The following is a 17,815-nucleotide window of genomic DNA, read 5'->3' as shown; positions in this document are numbered from 1 at the left end:
CAACACTAGCATGCTGATGTTTACCATTAGTTTGCTACATTAGCATGCTAACTTTTGCTCAGCTGAAACTGTTGGGAATGTAATTTTGCAGATATTTAGTCACTAAATTAAGTATTAGACTAATTAAAATGGTGACCTGATGATCACCAAATTCATTACAATACTTCCTCTGGGATCAGGAATGTCTTTTTACACTTTTGTGTCAGTTCATCAAATAGATGTTGCAATATTTTACAAGATAACTGTAAACTTTTACCTGTTGCTGGGGCCAAAGGAAACGTCGGGGGATCCCCATTCAATCAGGCGAAGTCATCCTCTGGGCACCATGAATGTCAATAGGCCTACAAACTTCCAAGTCGATCGAATTTTTTAGATATTTCGGCCTGCAGCAAAGTGGTGAACCTACATTGAAATGAATGGCGTTCCAACTAATTGAAATAGATAAACGATACATAGAAAATACTTTTGTCAAGAAAGCACACAATTGGGCTTCCTGATGTTCTCGCGATTAATAAGATGCATAACACATAACCACAATGTCCCCTGTTCCCCAATGTGCTCTGTGCTTTTCCTACTGTGACAACACTCGTGGGTGTCTGTTTCATTTCAGGTTGAGCAAGGAATAGACACCAAATTACTTTTTGGTACAAGTGAACAACCTTTGGTGGTAAAAGAAAAGATGGGTTGCTGATGTTCGTTGGGACTCCAAAACAGCAAGTCGGACTTTGATGAAAAATCGAATTGTGCATTTGAAAATATTTTAAGATGTTTAAAGAGAGGTTTAAACAAGCTGTCAATGTGTCACAGGCACAAAGGGCCACTGTTTAAAAAAAAATTAGAAGTAAAGAAGAAGAAAAGACAATGTTTTGGTTAAGATACCAAGCTGGATAGCAGATGTAGGCCTAACCTAAAACATGCAAAATAGCCATTAAGATAATAGTGACAGCCTACCTCGCTCTTGGTTTTCTCTAGTTCTGCTTTTTTCTGCTCCATATCAGTTCTTTTTTGAGACATAGCTGTTTTACTATCAATAATGCACAGACGCAAGAAAAGGCATGCGGCACCACAGTCAGAGAGGAGAGAATCATTCTCCAAATGTCATGTTCAGTACAAAGTATTACAACTGTACTTAACACAAAAGGTTTAAAGATTGATACATCCTTTAGTCAGAATCATGATGTTTCATCCATTTTAGAATTATTTATCTAATTTAAATTGGATTTTTAAGCAGTACTGAATGCTTAATTCAAGAAATATGAAGCGTATAGTTTGCTATGATATGTATTTAGTGTTTTGCATGTTACGTCTGTTTTCTCAGTGTCTTCATTGTCAAACATCTGATCCGTAAAAACAATTACTCTTTGGATAAATATGTCAATACCAGAATGATTTGAGGACAGAGGTCAAATATTGATTCCAAGAAATTAATGAACTCCCCAATAGATAACTAGGACCGTAAAGACAGAATCAATGGCACTAATATATGAGCAGGTAATACAAAGTGGTGGCGAAGCCTCCTGTTTGAAATATGGGTTTACTGCAACAACACCCCATCAGAGACGCAGTGATGGAGTTGCAGATGAATCAATTGCACCGTCTGAAACCTACGCTGCACCGCTTTTAAACAGAGGTGAGATAGATTGACTTCTGTGGTTTGAGAGTTTCGCATATGCCAAAGTGGCTGAAGATCTATTGGCCCAAACTTTCACGGGGGCACACAGTATTACGGTACTAAGCTCTTCTGTTGTTGTTGCTGTGCACTGTAATCCATCATGCTTCGCCTCCTCTAACTGTGACCTGTGTAATGATCCTCTCCTGGCATGTCCTTTGTCAGATACAGGCCAGGTTTAGTGCACAGGTTTGTCTCACCTAATTGATTTATTTTCATTTCTTCTCAGTTGCCTCCACCGAGCCCTTTGACAGTTGATTACATCGCTAAGTGAGTTCACCTTGAGAGGAGCAAATATAAATGATATGTCCAACGTGAGAGGATGTACAGAGATCAACCTATATTAAATCAAGATCAAATTATACCCTGTACAACTCAGTATGGGCAGTAAATCAGCTCAACAAAACAAGTAAGTGTGAATACTCCTGCTGATACTCCTGCTGCTTCATTTCAACATGTATGTTGAGTGTAGATTAAAGATCAGAATCAGCTTTAATTCCATATATAAATCCACATACATGGAATTAAAGATGTGGATTCTTACTGAATTCGCTGCAATCTTTCTCTTTCTGCATCAGAGTGCATAGTTCTGTTGAGGAGATGGAAATAGTGCGGAAAAATGCGCTACTTCCATTTCTGTGTTCTATTGTCAGCACTCCATATAAAAACATAAAATATTGAAAGGGTGCATTAACATGGGTCAGGAATTTTTGTCTGTTCCACTGTGGGTGTAAAAAAAACTGGAAAGTGGTCAAAAAGCAGTGAATGCTTTGAAAGAAGACAGAAAGAAATGCGTGGCTGATGCTCACACTTTATGCCACGTATGTGTTTTAAGTAAATAGTCTTCAACTGATTATAACCAATGCATTAAGGTTGATCTGCAGTCTTTATGGAATATTTTGAGTATTTAGAGGGTATAAAAAATGGTCAACGGTGCTGAGCTGTTGGTGTTACAGAGGTGATTGCTAGAACTGTGCAATATTTAAAATGAATCCAGTATTTCCAACAAAACGTCACACGTGAATGTAGACTGGGACACGGTGGTGCTACTCACTCAGGGACAGGATGTACAGTTTCCAAGGGATTACTGGAACTGATTTTCCTGATTGGCTGGGTAGATAACTTCCACTAAAATCAGCGTTATTTAGTTAAATCTGTGAGAGTCTTTGACATGACAAAATGTCAAGCATCTCCTGTAGCGCGGCGTGTCCATCTACTTTCCTTTTACAGGATGTTCATCTGTGTTGCCATGGAGTTCTTGTTTGGGGATTGAAAAGAGAGTGTAGAGATGAAGACGGCTGGAAACATAATGTGTCTAATAAAATATTAAGACACATCTCTTTTATGCATTGTGACCACGGCTGAACCACTAAATCCCCCCCCCCCCCCCTCAGGGGGCATCATTTAGAACATCCGAGGGTATAGCGGTATAGGGTGGTGGGGATGGTGGAGGAGAAAGGGGTGAGATTATAGTTGCACATATGTGCCAAAGAAGAAGCAAACACTGCACATTGTGTGATGAATGTGGGGAGGTGCACATGCCATCGTTGTCAAAGTCAATTTTCACAATTAATTGTAATTGACACTGCATGGCTTTTTTTTAGCCTGTCATTGCCCTTCCACATTTGCATTATTTCATGAATATCAATCAGCGCACATGATCTAATTTTAAAACACTAAAATCTCTCCGGTATTTTATATTATACATTTAGAAAGCACGTAAGAATCACTTAAAACATTAGTTTGGTATGCTGAGTGTAAAACACAAGCAGCCTCTTGCAAGTAAAATATGTTACATAAATAGGGATGAGATCACAAGTCAAACACATACAATTCTACTTTTCTGGCAAATCTGCTTCTCAATTTATTTTGGCATTTCCCCTGGATTGAAGTCAGTCACCAAAGGACAGATTTTAGATGATCGAAAAAGCCATTAGACAGTGTGGATATGGGGACATAATGTGTTTTAGGAAAGCGTACTTCTTATTTTTGCCAAAAGGGTCAACTATGTGCTCAACCTTTTTTTACTGCCGGCACTTTATGAAAGTTATAACTTGAAGCCAACACTGACGTCAATTAGACTGTTTGCTGATGTAAACTTTCTCCCGTCCTCTGCCCTTTGTTTTTCATGCTCTCTTCCTCTGACATGCTCGTGACAGGTCACCTTTACCAATAACAGACTGTATTTCAGAGATGACAACATAATCAGGAGATGTAGCCTCTAAAATCTGTGCTGTATATAAATGTATCCATCAATATATATATATATACATATATATATATATTGTATATAAATGTATCCATAAATATATATATAGTATACATATATATGAATATATATTGTATATAAATATATTCATACATATATATATATATATATATATATATATATATATATATATATGTGTGTGTACATAAATGCTCTCTACAAGGCTGTTGAGAGCAGGAGAGCGTGCCAGTGTGTGGCACTCTTGGCTCTGTTGCCATCAGCGTCAGCAACCTACAACACACACGCACACACACACTCACACACACACACACACACACACACACGCACACGCACACGCACACGCACACACAACGTGCAACAGCCTGGCCTGTCATCTGCTGGCCAACCTCTGAACTGCATCCCAGCCTTTCTTCCAGCAACCATAGTAACAGTCTCTCAGCCACATCAAACTGCTACCAAATCCACTGGAAATAAAAACATTGCTACAATGTTCAACTGATACATATTTGATTGCATGTTGTTGTTGTTGTTGTTGTTGTTGTTGTTGTTGTTGTAACATAAACACTACATTCAGACAGGTCTGGCAAAAAGGAAAAGAGAACACTCGCTCCTTCTGAGCCAAAGCTCTGGTTCACACCACCTCCCAGTCTACTGATGGGGAAACACTGGCTGTGGTGGGCGGATGAATAAGTGTGTGTGGAGGTATTGCACTGAATCTTGCTGGAGGTTTGTGTAGGACACAGTTCCAGGCTCAGAAACCTTCATTTCAGTGTGTGAGACAGCTCTCTGGGCTTGTGCGTCATCGCCACTCACATTCAAATTAGTAATTGCAATAATAACTATGAATGTGACTGGAATGTTATTAAGATAGATATATACAGATAGATAGATAGATGGATAGTTGGATAGATAGATAGATACTGCCCTGTAAAATAATTTGAATACTTGGTTGATGCTTTTCCTTTAGCAAGTCAAAGTTCCAAACTTCATACTTTTATGTGTATGGCCGATTACCTGCTACACTTAAGTTTTAATATGATTACTTTCTGCTTTGGTGAGATTTTACAATGTCATGTGCAAGAAAATATATACACAACAAAGAGGAACAAGTGGCACATGAATATCAAACCATGCACGCAGGACATACAGAATTTAACAATCTGATATGCACTGACATGGATATATATCAATACACTGTGCCAAGATCAGAAGTGTGAGGTGGAGCATTTATTGAACCAAAGTCAGAATGAATAATCAGCATTTTGTTTGTTTTTATTTATTCTTTTTGGTTTCCCCACTTGACTTTCATTCACCCTCTTATCACTTATTTGCTCACGCTGGCAACTATGCACACATGTTTCTTTGTCTGGGATCCTGAGCAGTTGCTCATGAGTCATCCTGTTGATTCAATGTATTTAAAGACTTCCCCTTGTTCTGACACAGTACAGTTCTGCCCCGACACAGCTGTCAACACATGTTGTTTTCTCCAGACAAGGTCCTGAGACACCGAGATCGTCTCACTTCCCATCTGATCACGTTAATGTCTCAACGGTAATAAGCTCCACATGCCTCCATCCACTATCCCACCCGATTCGCCGCCCCTCCCTCACCCCTCCAGTCATCCCTGATCTTATGTCAGCTTCTGGTAATTATAGACAATTAATCATGTGTGATTCACTGTCTCTCTCCGTCAGCAATTGTGCTCCACGCTGTGTTGAGCGAAAACGACAAAGGTGAAACTGCCTTTATTAAGTAGGCAGCGCCAGGGAGTGAACTCCCCAATGATAAGCAGTGCTGTGGCTTACACTTCCTGGAGGCCAGCGATAAAGGCCAGGTGGAGATTAAATTACATTAATTCCTTCTCCAGGAGCCCTGACCCAGAATGACTTACAAGACGAGGAGGATGGAGTGATGAGCTGGAGTGAAACTACTGCCAAAGTACTGAAAAATTAATTAACCATCGGTGCGGCAGCACACTGTGGTCCTAACCCTGCCTCGTGAAGTCAACAACCTCCAACACAAACAACAGGCTGCACTGACGAAGAAAACACCATCACGTTATTTACTCTAATTAACAATTGCCAGCGAGTTACTAATAAATGTATGAACAGGGGGAAGGTGTTTCCAGTTGCCCCCACCCAGAAAAATATTAACGGCTAAATTTGAAATACAGCAGAGTGCACACACCCAGTCTGGCAAACATCAATATGCAAACATCGTGTTATCAACATGCTCGGTAAAAGCCAGTCGGTGTTGGAGGGTGCAGGAAGTTCAGTTCTGTGAGTGTACTCCAGCATTGTGTGAAGATGTGCCCCACACTGCGCTCGTTGGTGCTTATTAGCGTGATAGGTGAGTATCTTAACCCCTTTCTTCTTCCTCATGTAATTCTGTGTTTACAGGAGCATCTGCATGTGTAGGTTTGTATTGCACGGGGGTTTCAGTGATGTCTGATTTTGGATTCAACTCGTTGTTTTCTAGGATGTGTTGAACTGATCACGGTCAGTACTCCGCAGAAATACGTCAACGTTACAATTGGTGGGACTGCCCTGCTACAATGTATCTTCAAGTCTACCGACGAGACCACCACAGGCCTCACCACCCAGTGGGACTTTTTTTCACATTCCTCCATGACGCCACAGCAGGTAGAGGCCCACTGCTGCTCGGTTCAGTGCTTTGCACCAATTGTGATGGAAATGTGCTGCATTACCCACCGGGACGCTCTGTACTGTAACATTAGGTTTAGTGACTTATTTCATTGGTAAAAAGGACTAGCAGACTATTTCAAAAGGAGATTAATCAAACACAAAAGCTTCCCTTCGTTGAGTTTCAGTCCAGTCACTCCCAGTGTTTGTTTAAGTACTGCACTTGTTTTTCCATTTGCTAAAGCAAGGAAAAAATCTGATATTTTGGATGGGCACTGGAGTGGGCACAAATGAAATAACTCGACATTTTGGGAGATATGCAAAGGTTCAGTCGGTTTGTGTTTTGAATTACCTTCATCCCAAAGCTTGAGCATTCACAGCGTGTGCACGGGTTAGCGCCCTTTTGTTGGTATCCCGCGTGTTTTTGACGAACTGCCAGGAGACACACCTCGATGAGACAACAAAGCCTGTGATTGCCAAATCAGACACAAGCAGATTTAATAGAAACAAAACCCAGAACAAATTTACTTAACAGAACCACTGATTTCAAATTAACTGCAGCTACTTTTTGTAATACAATGGTACAGTCCACTGGACGTAAATACACTGAAGGTCATTCATTTAGGCCATGTGGATCTTATTTCTACTTTTTCATACTCTTTTTTTCTGATAAGAGACAAAAATACTAATGTTCAGTTTCAAACAACTAAAGGTGAAATAGTACACTATGATGGTAGATTTGTGTCTATATTACGCAAACAAAAAAAAGGTTTGAGAGCAATAAAGACACAAATCTATCTTCATAGTACACTTGGTACCTTGCAATTTAGAAGGCTGAGACTGAAGAAAATGTGTCACAGTATCACAGTGACAGTTAACAGAAACATTTGTGTCTTTATCGTGTCTAACGTGTCGCCATCGCCTTTTAGGTGTATTACTCTCAAGCAGGAAAGGATGTCATCCCAAGTTCTTATGAGGGCCGGGTTCAGCCTCCATATTCTCCCGGCACGACCAAAAACACCTCAATATCAATACGCAACATGCAACCATCAGATGCCGGAGTCTACACTTGTCAGGTTCACAACTTTCCTGATGTGGACGGAAAGTCTGAGGTTAATATAAATGTGAATGTTCTTGGTAAGTATTATCAGTATGAGAAGAAAAAAACAGCTTTAACCCTTGTGGGTGTAAAATGAAACGTTTGCTGGTGAGGAGCTTTACAGATTGGATATATACTTAAAGACTGTGAGTTTTTACTTCAAGTAGAATAAAAAGTAGTCACGTAACTGATTAAGTAAGAGTAAGAAAGCACACATCTGTACACATCCATACAGCCTAAGGAAGTGTGCAATAGGTGCGTAGAGACTTCATACCACTCGACCACACCCGTGAGCATTATCAGCTTAATATTTGCATTATGACCGAATGCAGAAGTAGCTGATGATTTTTGTGCTGACATGGTGTTATGATGTTCTGCTTTCATACCAGTGTTCACACCTGGACCCGATATTCGACAGCATGAGGTGTTGGTGCTGTTAAAAGAGAGAAAAGAACCCGAACCAGCCCTAATCTGATCCTCATGCTGGTGTTAATGCCATTATTCTGCTGCTCATAAGGGCGGGGTTACCTGAAATGGCACAGCCTAAGCGCACCATCGGTTTCTTAACTGACACTTATGCTTTGTGTTTGATTCAAATTGGCAATTGTATTTTAATTCCGTAATTCCAGAGTAATCCTTTTGCTTCCTCATTTGTCTTCTTCTTTTTGGCTTTCTCAATATTTTTCATGTAAAAGTAAGGCTTCATGTCTGAGTGAGCTACTCTTTCAAATTCACCTCAGTATTCTCACACAAAACCCGAGTGTGAACTACTGAAGGAAGCAAGAATACTTTGAACTATTTTAATGCTGAAATCGCTGTATCTGTTGTCAGTGTTGTGACATTAACACATCTATTAAAACAGTGGCCCTGAAAAGTGTGATTAGAGAATTATATTCAGTTTGAATCCTCTCATTCAGTGAGTTACCAGGGACAACCTCGCAGTCCTCAGTATCCTCAGTAGTTTCCATGGTTACTGCAGCAGTCTTCTCATTGTCAGTGTTGGAAATTAGAGTGTGACTGTGACTGCACCCTTGTACTGCATACAGAGTATATATATATATATATATATATATATATATATATATATATATATATATATATATATACATGCAGCCGCTGTATGCAAAACACACATGTTGAATTTCATAACATTTATGAAAATGTTTAGTTTCCGGATGTGATTCCTACTTAAGCGCTGTGTGAATATTTGTGAATAATCTCATGCTGATTATCACCAGATCATCAGACATTTGCATCATCAATTACTGTGACATAGAATTATGCTAATACTGAAAAGATAGGGAGTATTTTATCCTGAATTACAAATAAGTCTGTGAGCTTTACCCTTATTGTGAGAAAAAAATTAAAGTTATGTCATTTCAATCCACTAATAACCTAATGATTAATAGGTGGGCATCGTGGGGATTCAGTCTGAGTTTGGTAGTTGGAAGGCCACTCCCAACATCATATCCTGCCTCGTGATGACTAATGACGCAATGTTTGATTAATAAATAAGCAAAGGATTTGTCATTTGAACAAACAAAAATCTGTCACACACAGATTTATACACTTCATATTTTCTCCAGAATCCAACCATTCTGGATAAATAAACTGAGATAAAGAGCAGCTGGCAACATTAAACACTTTTTTTATTTCGTCTGTTGGACTGTGATAAATATGATATCCAGTGATAAATATACAGAATAAGCCAATCCACAAGAAAATCAAAGTTACTGGTCAATTTCCAGATTAATACTTTAAATAATGTGTTTATACGGTGCAATGCATAGTTGAACACCATTTTGGCCTTTTCAGATGTCTAAGAGTCGTTAGCAAGACTGATTTCCCCTTTTAACTGATTTATTTCATTTAAATAATTCTTAGAGGCCGGAAGAGGTAATATTATCTAAATGTATCATAAAAAAGAGAGAAAAAGAGAAAGGTTTAACAATGTAATACCAATTTGTGGAGGACACGATTTGTATTACCAAAACACTCAAGATCAATTCAGGCTGAAGCTCTTTCTGAAATAGTATGATGTTATTGAACATCAATACTTTCTACTGATTGAAGATGAACTTCGTTATAATCCCAGGTAGAGTCACGAAATAAAAAGTCACCTACCTGACTCACACATCCTTTTTGTCCCCTGTCAGAGAAGCCGAGTGGTCCTTATTGCTCCGTCCACGGTGATGTGGAATCGGGTCACCGGGTCACTCTGACTTGTCACAGTGAGCGTGGCAGCCCGACCCCGAAATACACCTGGATCAGACTGGATCAAACCAAGACAAGGAGGCCTGTACTGGGAAGAGGTCAGTATGTGTGTGTGTGTGTGTGTGTGTGTGTGTGTGTACATGCGTGTATGTGTGTTTGTGTGTGTGTTTGTGTTACAATGTGCCCAAGTGTGCCCCTGTTTTTTCAGCAACCGAAACGGGAATACTGGAATTCAGGAACATATCCCAGTTTGAGTTTGGGGAGTACCAGTGCAACGCTACAAATGCGGTGGGATTTTCCAATTGCATCATCGAGTTGACTCCTGGTACGTTCACAGTTTTAGCTTTTGAGGATATGGACAGAAATATTTCCATCATCACAAATACTAAGATGCTTCATCTACGTATGTTTGTGTAGATGTGGGCGATGGAGTGATTGCAGGTGCAGTGATCGGCTCACTGCTGGGGTGTGTGCTTATTATTCTGGTTGTGTGGTTCATCGCTCACACTCTGAAGAAGCACAAATACAACCAAGTCAAACAATCAGAGGCCAATGAGATGAAGTAAGATCGTAGGTTCTTGGGATGTCATTGCATTTCTCCATGTTTCCTACTACATGTGTGTGATGCCACCTCTCTGCCACCAGGAGGAGCGCACTTCAGCAAGGCTCAGATCACGTTACCGTGGCAACCCCAGCGAGCAACCTCCATGAGGGAGATGAGCCACAAGCCTAAAAGCAACGTCACTCTTCTGAACAACAGGCTGTACAGGGTGTTCCTCACATTTAATCAATAGGACAAAGCTCACGTTGATGTTTAAACTTCCATGTTGATTCACGTTTGCTGAATCATGAAGTTATTCTGCTCAATCTTGAAAATGTCTTTCATGTGTGTTTTTTATATTTTAAATGTGCTTTTGCTGTCCTATTGTTTGCTTTACCATTTCAGTGTGCCAATCAAACCATATTGAAGAGCCCTGCGTTAGTCATACTAGCTGCATAATATTAGAACAAATACTTACATTTATTGTATGAAATACCACAATGAACTTATCTGCATTATGCAAATGATCAGTATGATTACTTTTTTATATATTAATAAATGATTACGTTTAAAAACAAAAACAAATGATAGTCCTACATTCAAATGTAGTCTTTTATAACATTAACTATTTTCCATCATATCACTCCTCTGTGTGTTGGAATCAAAGCTTTGCACTGCGCTCATATACAGAGGTAAAAGCCATTAGCGCCGCCCTGACCAACGACAACAGTCAATGAAGCATCGTCCCCCCCTCCCAGGTAAACTGTGTTTACGCTGTTTGCACTGTAAGCTGAGAGTCGCCAGCTCAACTGTTGCCCTGCTGAGCGCTGTTGGGAGGTAATATAAATGCTCCCAATTTTGGATGTAACACTTTTAAGTGTGACAATTAATTACATTTAATAAGTGTTGTAACAGTTAATGAAGTGTGGTATTTGTTATAAATGTATGTTGATACATTGATGTCCAAATGTTGAATTGATGTTTATAAGAAACAGTACATGTAGGGACTGGATGTCCCTACAGGGGGGTCTGGTGGGAAGGACAACCTGGGATCTGGGACCAGCATGGCAGGGGGGAGAAATAAAGAGTTTCAATTAAGAGCAGTTTGTTCTTACGTCTTGTGTGTGACTTTTCTTCTTTAAAAAAAAAATACAAACTGTCAAGCAGCTATGGGTGAAGTATGACTACTTTATGTAATGACTTCCAAAGATCCTGATTTAATAAAATATTGTTTCCCGAGTCATTGAGTCGTGGCGCACACACACACACTCAAAACAGTAAAGTGTACTTACAATATACACTCTGAGCAAGACAACCATTACTTCACAGGGATTTAGGCAAATTGATAAAATGGCTACTTACCAAGCTGAATGTTTTACGAAATTAACTCAATATTCCAAACCAAAGAAATAATAGCCGAGATGTACATACTCTTTCTTGCCTAGTGTACTTTGTTCATCATAAACATTATTCATTTGTCAATCTCGTGTGTAAAGGGGCCTTTCTCTGTATTTCACAGCACCTTATCGCTGCAGTTTTTATTGAGAGCATATGAATTTCAACAAATATTAAAAACACATTTCTAGAATACATTACTTAGCTCTAGGAAGGCAACATTCCTGTGCCAGGTTCCTGTTAACTTCCACAGAGGACCAATAGCACTAATAGAAAGCATAATGACTAGAAACATTAAAAACTGTCAGGGCATGTGCAGAAGCCAGGACAGGAACGCTCTGCAGCCGGTGATTAATATCGCCCAGAACTTCATTGTTACCCATATACAGACACGTATGAGTCAGACCGGGTCTCCTGCAGCACGGGGGCTCCACAAGGAACTGTTCTGGCTCCATTCCTCTTCACCATCTACACCTCGGACTTCAAGCACAACTCTGACGTCTTCCTGCAAAAGTTCTCTGACGACTCTGCAATCGCCAGCCTCAACTCTGCCGACGATGACAGGGAATAGAGAACTGAACCAGGACTTTTTGGAATGGTGCCAGCAGAACCACCTAAACATCAACTCTAGTAAAACCAAGGAGCTGGTGGTGGACTTCCGCCGTGGTAAACGCTCTCCTCCGGTACCAGTGAGCATCCAGGGACGGGGCATCGAGATTGTAAAATCTTATAAGTACCTGGGTGTTCACCTGAACAACAAGCTGGACTGGGCAGACCACGCACACGCACTTTATAAAAAGGGACAGAGCAGACTCTTTCTGCTGAGGAGACTGAGGTCCTTTGGAGTGCAGGGAGCACTCCTGAAGACCTTCTTTGACTCTGTGGTGGCATCAGCTATTTTTTATGGAGTGGTCTTCTGGAGCAGCAGCATGGCAGCGGCTGACAGGAAGAGGCTGAACAAGCTGCTAGAGAAGGCCAGCAGCGTGCTGGGGTGTCCTGAAATGTCCCAACTGTGGGACTAATAAAGGAATATCTAATCTAATCTAATCTATGCCATCCAGAACTGATATCAGTGAGGGGAGGTGCCTCTACAGAGCCCAAAGGAGATTAAAAAAACATTAGTGAGTGCAGTAACGTCTGGCAAGCGTTACAGAAGTATGCACCAGACTACAGAGCCTGGATCAGGCCTGCAGACCGAAGCCGCGTGCAGAGCTGAGGATGTCGTCTCTGGTCAGGTAGCATCCGCAGAGCAGCCTCAGGCCAGTGAAAGACTCCCTCCCATGCAGGACACGCCAGTTGTCGATGAAAATCACCTCACGAAGAAAAGAGAGGATATGATTCTTAGATCGTACTGAATTGCACTAACATCTGGATCCCTTCAAGTGTGCGGAAGCTAAAAAGCAATGGTTGAATTGGACATTTAGAGAGCTTTTCTAATGTGTTGCTTTCTGTCTTGGTCGTTTCTGAATGCACCCGCCACCCCCACCCCCACCTCCCTCACACACACACACGGAGTGTAACTTTCTTACTTTCCCTGGAGTCAGTTTCACCCACAGCTCGTTCTCTGGCCGCCTCAGTTCTGTCGTCAGCTCTCGATGTGCCACGTACCATTGCTGAACAAGGTCATGGGGTATGGTGTTTATCACTGATCGGTCATAGTTGTTGTATCTGTTGATAAAAAATACAAATGATCTTGCTTTTGATTCCACTTTTTTTTTTTTATATTGTATCATTATCGAAAGTTTATAACTACAACATATTCTTGAGAAGAAAAAAAAAGACAAGAAATTAACTATCCAAACTACAGAGGAACTATAAAGCGTCTCAACCAACTTTTAGTGAGGACATGTTTGCCTTATTAATATAATTTTCCCAACGGAAGCCATTAATAACTTATTAACAAGACATATAAAGCGTTACCTCTCTAACTCACTACCGCACAAACACGAGTAACATTGCATGAAACCAAAGTGCTGACGTACCTGATCAGGTACATTTCCTTGTTCCAAGGGTAGACGTTGAGCACAGGGCCGATGCCCGTCATGTGGTTTCGGTGGTCGTCAGAGGCTTCAATGTACTCGTGCCGGATCGGCACTCGTGTAAGCAGCTCGAAGTTCTCAGGAGACTGCTGGCGCACTTTTTCAGCAGCGTAGAACCCATCTACAAGTAGCGTCCTTCCCCCAGTTCCCTCGTGCTTCAGGCAGTGGAACACCTGGATTCTGCAACAGCAACCAGCATTATTGAGCGAGAAAAAGCTTCTTCTTCTTTTTTTTTTAATCACTCAATGGAATGAAACCTGTTGCCTTGAGGTCTTTGGGCTGTTTCAAAGCTTCTCAAACAAAATCCCTTCCTTTCTATCAGAAAGCCCACACACTGTGTGCTCATCCCTGCTGCACCTACCCACACGGTTCCTGAAAGTAGGCGGTATCTGTGTGACGGTCCAGGGCCAGCTTGCTGTAAGCAGTGTCTTCTCTGGAAAAATCGGAAGTAAAAGACCACATTCTTCCGTACGTAGTCTCCCTTGTGGATCAGTAACACAAACAACACAAGCGGATTAGGAAGAGGAGAACGGGGACGAACATCTCCTGGGCTGCCTGTGAATATTGGCGTAAATCACTGATGTTGAATATGGTCTCATGGGAATAACGTTTCACAGTCAGCCCTTCATACCTGATAAGACTGACCCTCTTGGCCACTGTCTCTGTGGCCTCGACTGTAGCGGGGACATCATCGACAAAAGCGATCCCATACAGAAGATAGTTATGAAGAAACTTCTTGACTTCATCGTCGCTGCTCATGAACTTGTCCCATTTGGCGGAGGGGGGGTTTGCATTTTTATAGATGTCCGAGTTCCACGGGATGCATGGCTGGACGGGGCTCTGCTTCGTTCCTTCATAGCTGTTCTCAGCAAGCCAGCTGAGGCTGTACTTTGTCACATGACCTCCAGGCCCTGAGATACATGAATTTGACTATATATTGTTATAAGGTACAGTGAATGGAAATTGCTCAAAATCCTCTTTATGACATTGTTATGACTTGTCCTTGTTAATTATTTGTTAAATGTACCATCTAATCATTTTAACAGCGGCTTATGTGTTATGATCACACTTTATGAAGAAATAAACCCAAATGGAAGAATAACCTTTGTACGGCAGCACATAACAAGTATATAAGATTACTGAGCATGTAATAAAGCTGCATGAGGATTAACTGAGTGCATGTGCACTAAACACACCCATCACAGAGTGAAGAGTCCACTTACCTTTTGCGTGAGAAAAGAACATCTCAAGACACGAGACAATGGCAATATGCTCCGATGACAGGCTTATTCACACTTAAAAACAGACTTACTTACACGCAGTGTTGGGCAAGTTACTGACAATTTGTAATTAGTTACAGTTACTAGTTACTTCTTTTAAAAGTAATTTAATTACTTTACCAGTTACTGTATATCAAAAGTAATTAGTTACTAGGGAAAGTAACTTTTAAGTTACTTTTATGTCTGCTTTTTTAATGTGATGAACAGTACTGAACAGTCAAACACAATAAACATATTTTTTCGACCTATTTATTGCAATCAACAGGGCAACAGGCCTCATCTCAAGTCTCATCTCTCAGTCACCTCTGACCAGTAGCCACAACATTGCTAGCTCTCAAACCAGTTATCGTACCTCAAGAGGAGAAGCTTCTCAAACTTTTGATCTGAGAGCCTATTCCTCTTTGGAGAGAGAATCAGGTTCACAAGGCTAAAGAGTCTTTCCACTGGGGCACTGGATGGAGTGGCTGCATTATATTTAAGTGATACTTTCTTTATTATGGGAAACTGATTCAGAGCGTCCATCCCTGTGGCTCCTGATTTAAAGTAATCAGCTACTTCATTTTCAACAGAGACATAGGCATCCTCCTCACTCTCATCAAAGCTAAAGTTTTAATTTAATTGATCATTGATTGATTCGATTGGTGTATATTGTAGCGACCCTGTGAAGTGGCTGTCAATCAGTGTGGCACCGTGCATGATGGTCGAGGGGGCGTGCCTGTGATTGGCGGAGTAGAGGGGAGGCGGGGTTAACCTGTCGGAAAACGGGAGTTAAGGTTGGTTGACGGGAACCGTTGTTGTTGACGTTCGAGCTGCTGAGCTGAGAGGAGCAGCTGTCTAACATGTAAATCCGCATCATGTAAACACACTGTGTTGGTGGATGCCCAATAAAGTGAGGATTAATAACGTCGTCCCGTCTCCGTGTCATCAGTGCCATAACGTCCGAGACGTTACAATATCATTGCGCCACCAAGGTCCTGCGATGTCGGATCAGAAGCAGCTAAAGTAGGCCTAGCTTGTCTTCTTGTCTGCAAGTGTTCATTTTTCACAAAAGAGAGTAACGCGAGTAACGAACTCATTTAAATTTCAGTAATTGTAACTGCGTTAATTGATTTAAAAAAAGACTTCGTTACATGCTCGTTACCGCTAAAAGTAGTGGAATTACTCCCAACACTGCTTACACGTGAGGATGAGATGGCCATCTTGCACGGTGGTATGATCGGGTCGGATGTTGAGGTCGACACTCCCGGTGTCCAGGTTCCTCTGGTTGCTCTGGGAGTTGTATGAAGAGGGGGAGCGGCAGTGATCCCGCAGCCACAAGTAGTTCAGGCGCATGGTCGCCCCTCCGTTGTTGAGCACTGGCGATTGCATACAAGGGTCACACTGTGGGAGTTGCCTCGCAAATACACTATGCACGTGTCACAATATTGATCAAACTCACCGAGACAGTCTTCCAGTGACTGAAACGTTGCCTCCGCGCGGGTCTGCATCTGGTGCCTCAGTGGTCGCTGGGACGGGGAGGAAAGCAGCAGCCGAGGCTGAGCCCGTCTGAGGATCCGACTGCACGCGCCCAACATCGTGAACACGGCGGTGGGATGCCAAGTGGAATTGACCCCAAACTTAAAATGAGAACTTTCCTCTTTACGGAGAAGGCAGCACCAGCACACCACTCCCCCCCCCCCCTTTCCCGCCTCTCCCCCAGCGCTCCACCCCTTCAATATTGATTCTCTAAAGATGGGTTTGCGTGCCAAGATTAATGATTAAACCCCGGATCGTCAGCTCTTGCCATTTCGGTTCACACGTAGGACCTAAGCGGAAGCCCAGAGTGAAACCCCAAAATCTCCAAGGCGCATGCGTGCTCTCCCTGACCTACATTCCCGGAAGTATATGGCCTCGGGCGCGCTCGTATGTGTGCGTGCCTGTGTGTTGAAAGAGAGTTAACTCAACTGTAGCCTATGGTAATTATGGAGGCCTTAGTTTGAAATAATATTACATTTGATTGATTGATTTAAAAGTCAGGTTTTTCATTTGAGAAGTGTGGGTTTTGATTCGAGATTTGAAAAAAACTAAAGGCTGTTGCCTTTAATTGAACAAAATTCAAGGATAGCCTATCAACCACTTTCTGCATCTAACTACTGTATTTTATTTATTTTACTGCACTGCAACTTTGATACTATTTCTTGCTTTTTGACTGTTTTGAATTTTTTAAGGAATGTTCTAAATAGTATTAAGGTGGTCTGTAAATGTTAAGGAATAAAACTCGAGTGGACACATATTCAAAATTAAGTAAAATCACCAAAAGACATCTGCTTGCATTGAAGAGAATCATTATATAAAATATCAACTTCACCTCCTTTCTTATGCGCTCTTGTTTCACTCATGAAACTGAAGTTGAGAGGTGTTGATTCCATACGAACAGCTGCACTATTATCTTGGTCTAATCAAGTGTCAGTTAAACAAAGAATGTTGTGCCTAACAATAAATCATTGATTAAAAATGTTTTACATGACATGTAATAATGCTAAGTTATTGGATAGGCTGACGAGGTGATAATGTTCAATTTCATACATTTGCAGACTTAACAATGTTTCTTTGCAGCCTCATATTTCCTTTTTATAAATCAGTACAGGAATTGAGAAGGCTCGCTTCATCCAGGGCCCCGACTGTTCCTGGAGAGAATCAGTGATCATTAGCCTAGTAGTCTGGATG

General features: G+C 41.3%; 2 protein-coding genes across 2 annotated transcripts; one reads left to right on the top strand and one right to left on the bottom strand.

Annotated features, from left to right (window-relative positions):
• The first annotated feature begins 6,128 nt into the window (after positions 1-6,128).
• LOC130212640 (V-set and immunoglobulin domain-containing protein 1-like) lies at positions 6,129-11,498 on the top strand. The gene is made up of 7 exons (XM_056443741.1): positions 6,129-6,248; positions 6,378-6,541; positions 7,471-7,678; positions 9,797-9,952; positions 10,063-10,179; positions 10,272-10,416; positions 10,500-11,498. The coding sequence occupies exons 1-7, from the start codon at positions 6,206-6,208 to the stop codon at positions 10,585-10,587; spliced, it is 921 nt and encodes a 306-aa protein (XP_056299716.1). The 5' UTR covers positions 6,129-6,205; the 3' UTR covers positions 10,588-11,498.
• A 65-nt stretch (positions 11,499-11,563) lies between these two features.
• tmlhe (trimethyllysine hydroxylase, epsilon) lies at positions 11,564-16,774 on the bottom strand. Its single transcript, XM_056443730.1, has 7 exons — positions 16,548-16,774; positions 16,288-16,464; positions 14,461-14,740; positions 14,191-14,310; positions 13,773-14,009; positions 13,320-13,458; positions 11,564-13,103 (listed from the first exon to the last, which is right to left on the bottom strand). The coding sequence occupies exons 1-7, from the start codon at positions 16,681-16,683 to the stop codon at positions 12,972-12,974; spliced, it is 1,221 nt and encodes a 406-aa protein (XP_056299705.1). The 5' UTR covers positions 16,684-16,774; the 3' UTR covers positions 11,564-12,971.
• Positions 16,775-17,815: the final 1,041 nt, after the last annotated feature.

This window comes from Pseudoliparis swirei, chromosome 3, assembly GCF_029220125.1.
Source record: "Pseudoliparis swirei isolate HS2019 ecotype Mariana Trench chromosome 3, NWPU_hadal_v1, whole genome shotgun sequence".
Taxonomy (NCBI): Eukaryota; Metazoa; Chordata; class Actinopteri; order Perciformes; family Liparidae; genus Pseudoliparis; species Pseudoliparis swirei.
The sequence above is the reverse complement of the archived record's forward strand: the minus strand, read 5'-3'. Positions and strand labels throughout refer to the sequence as shown.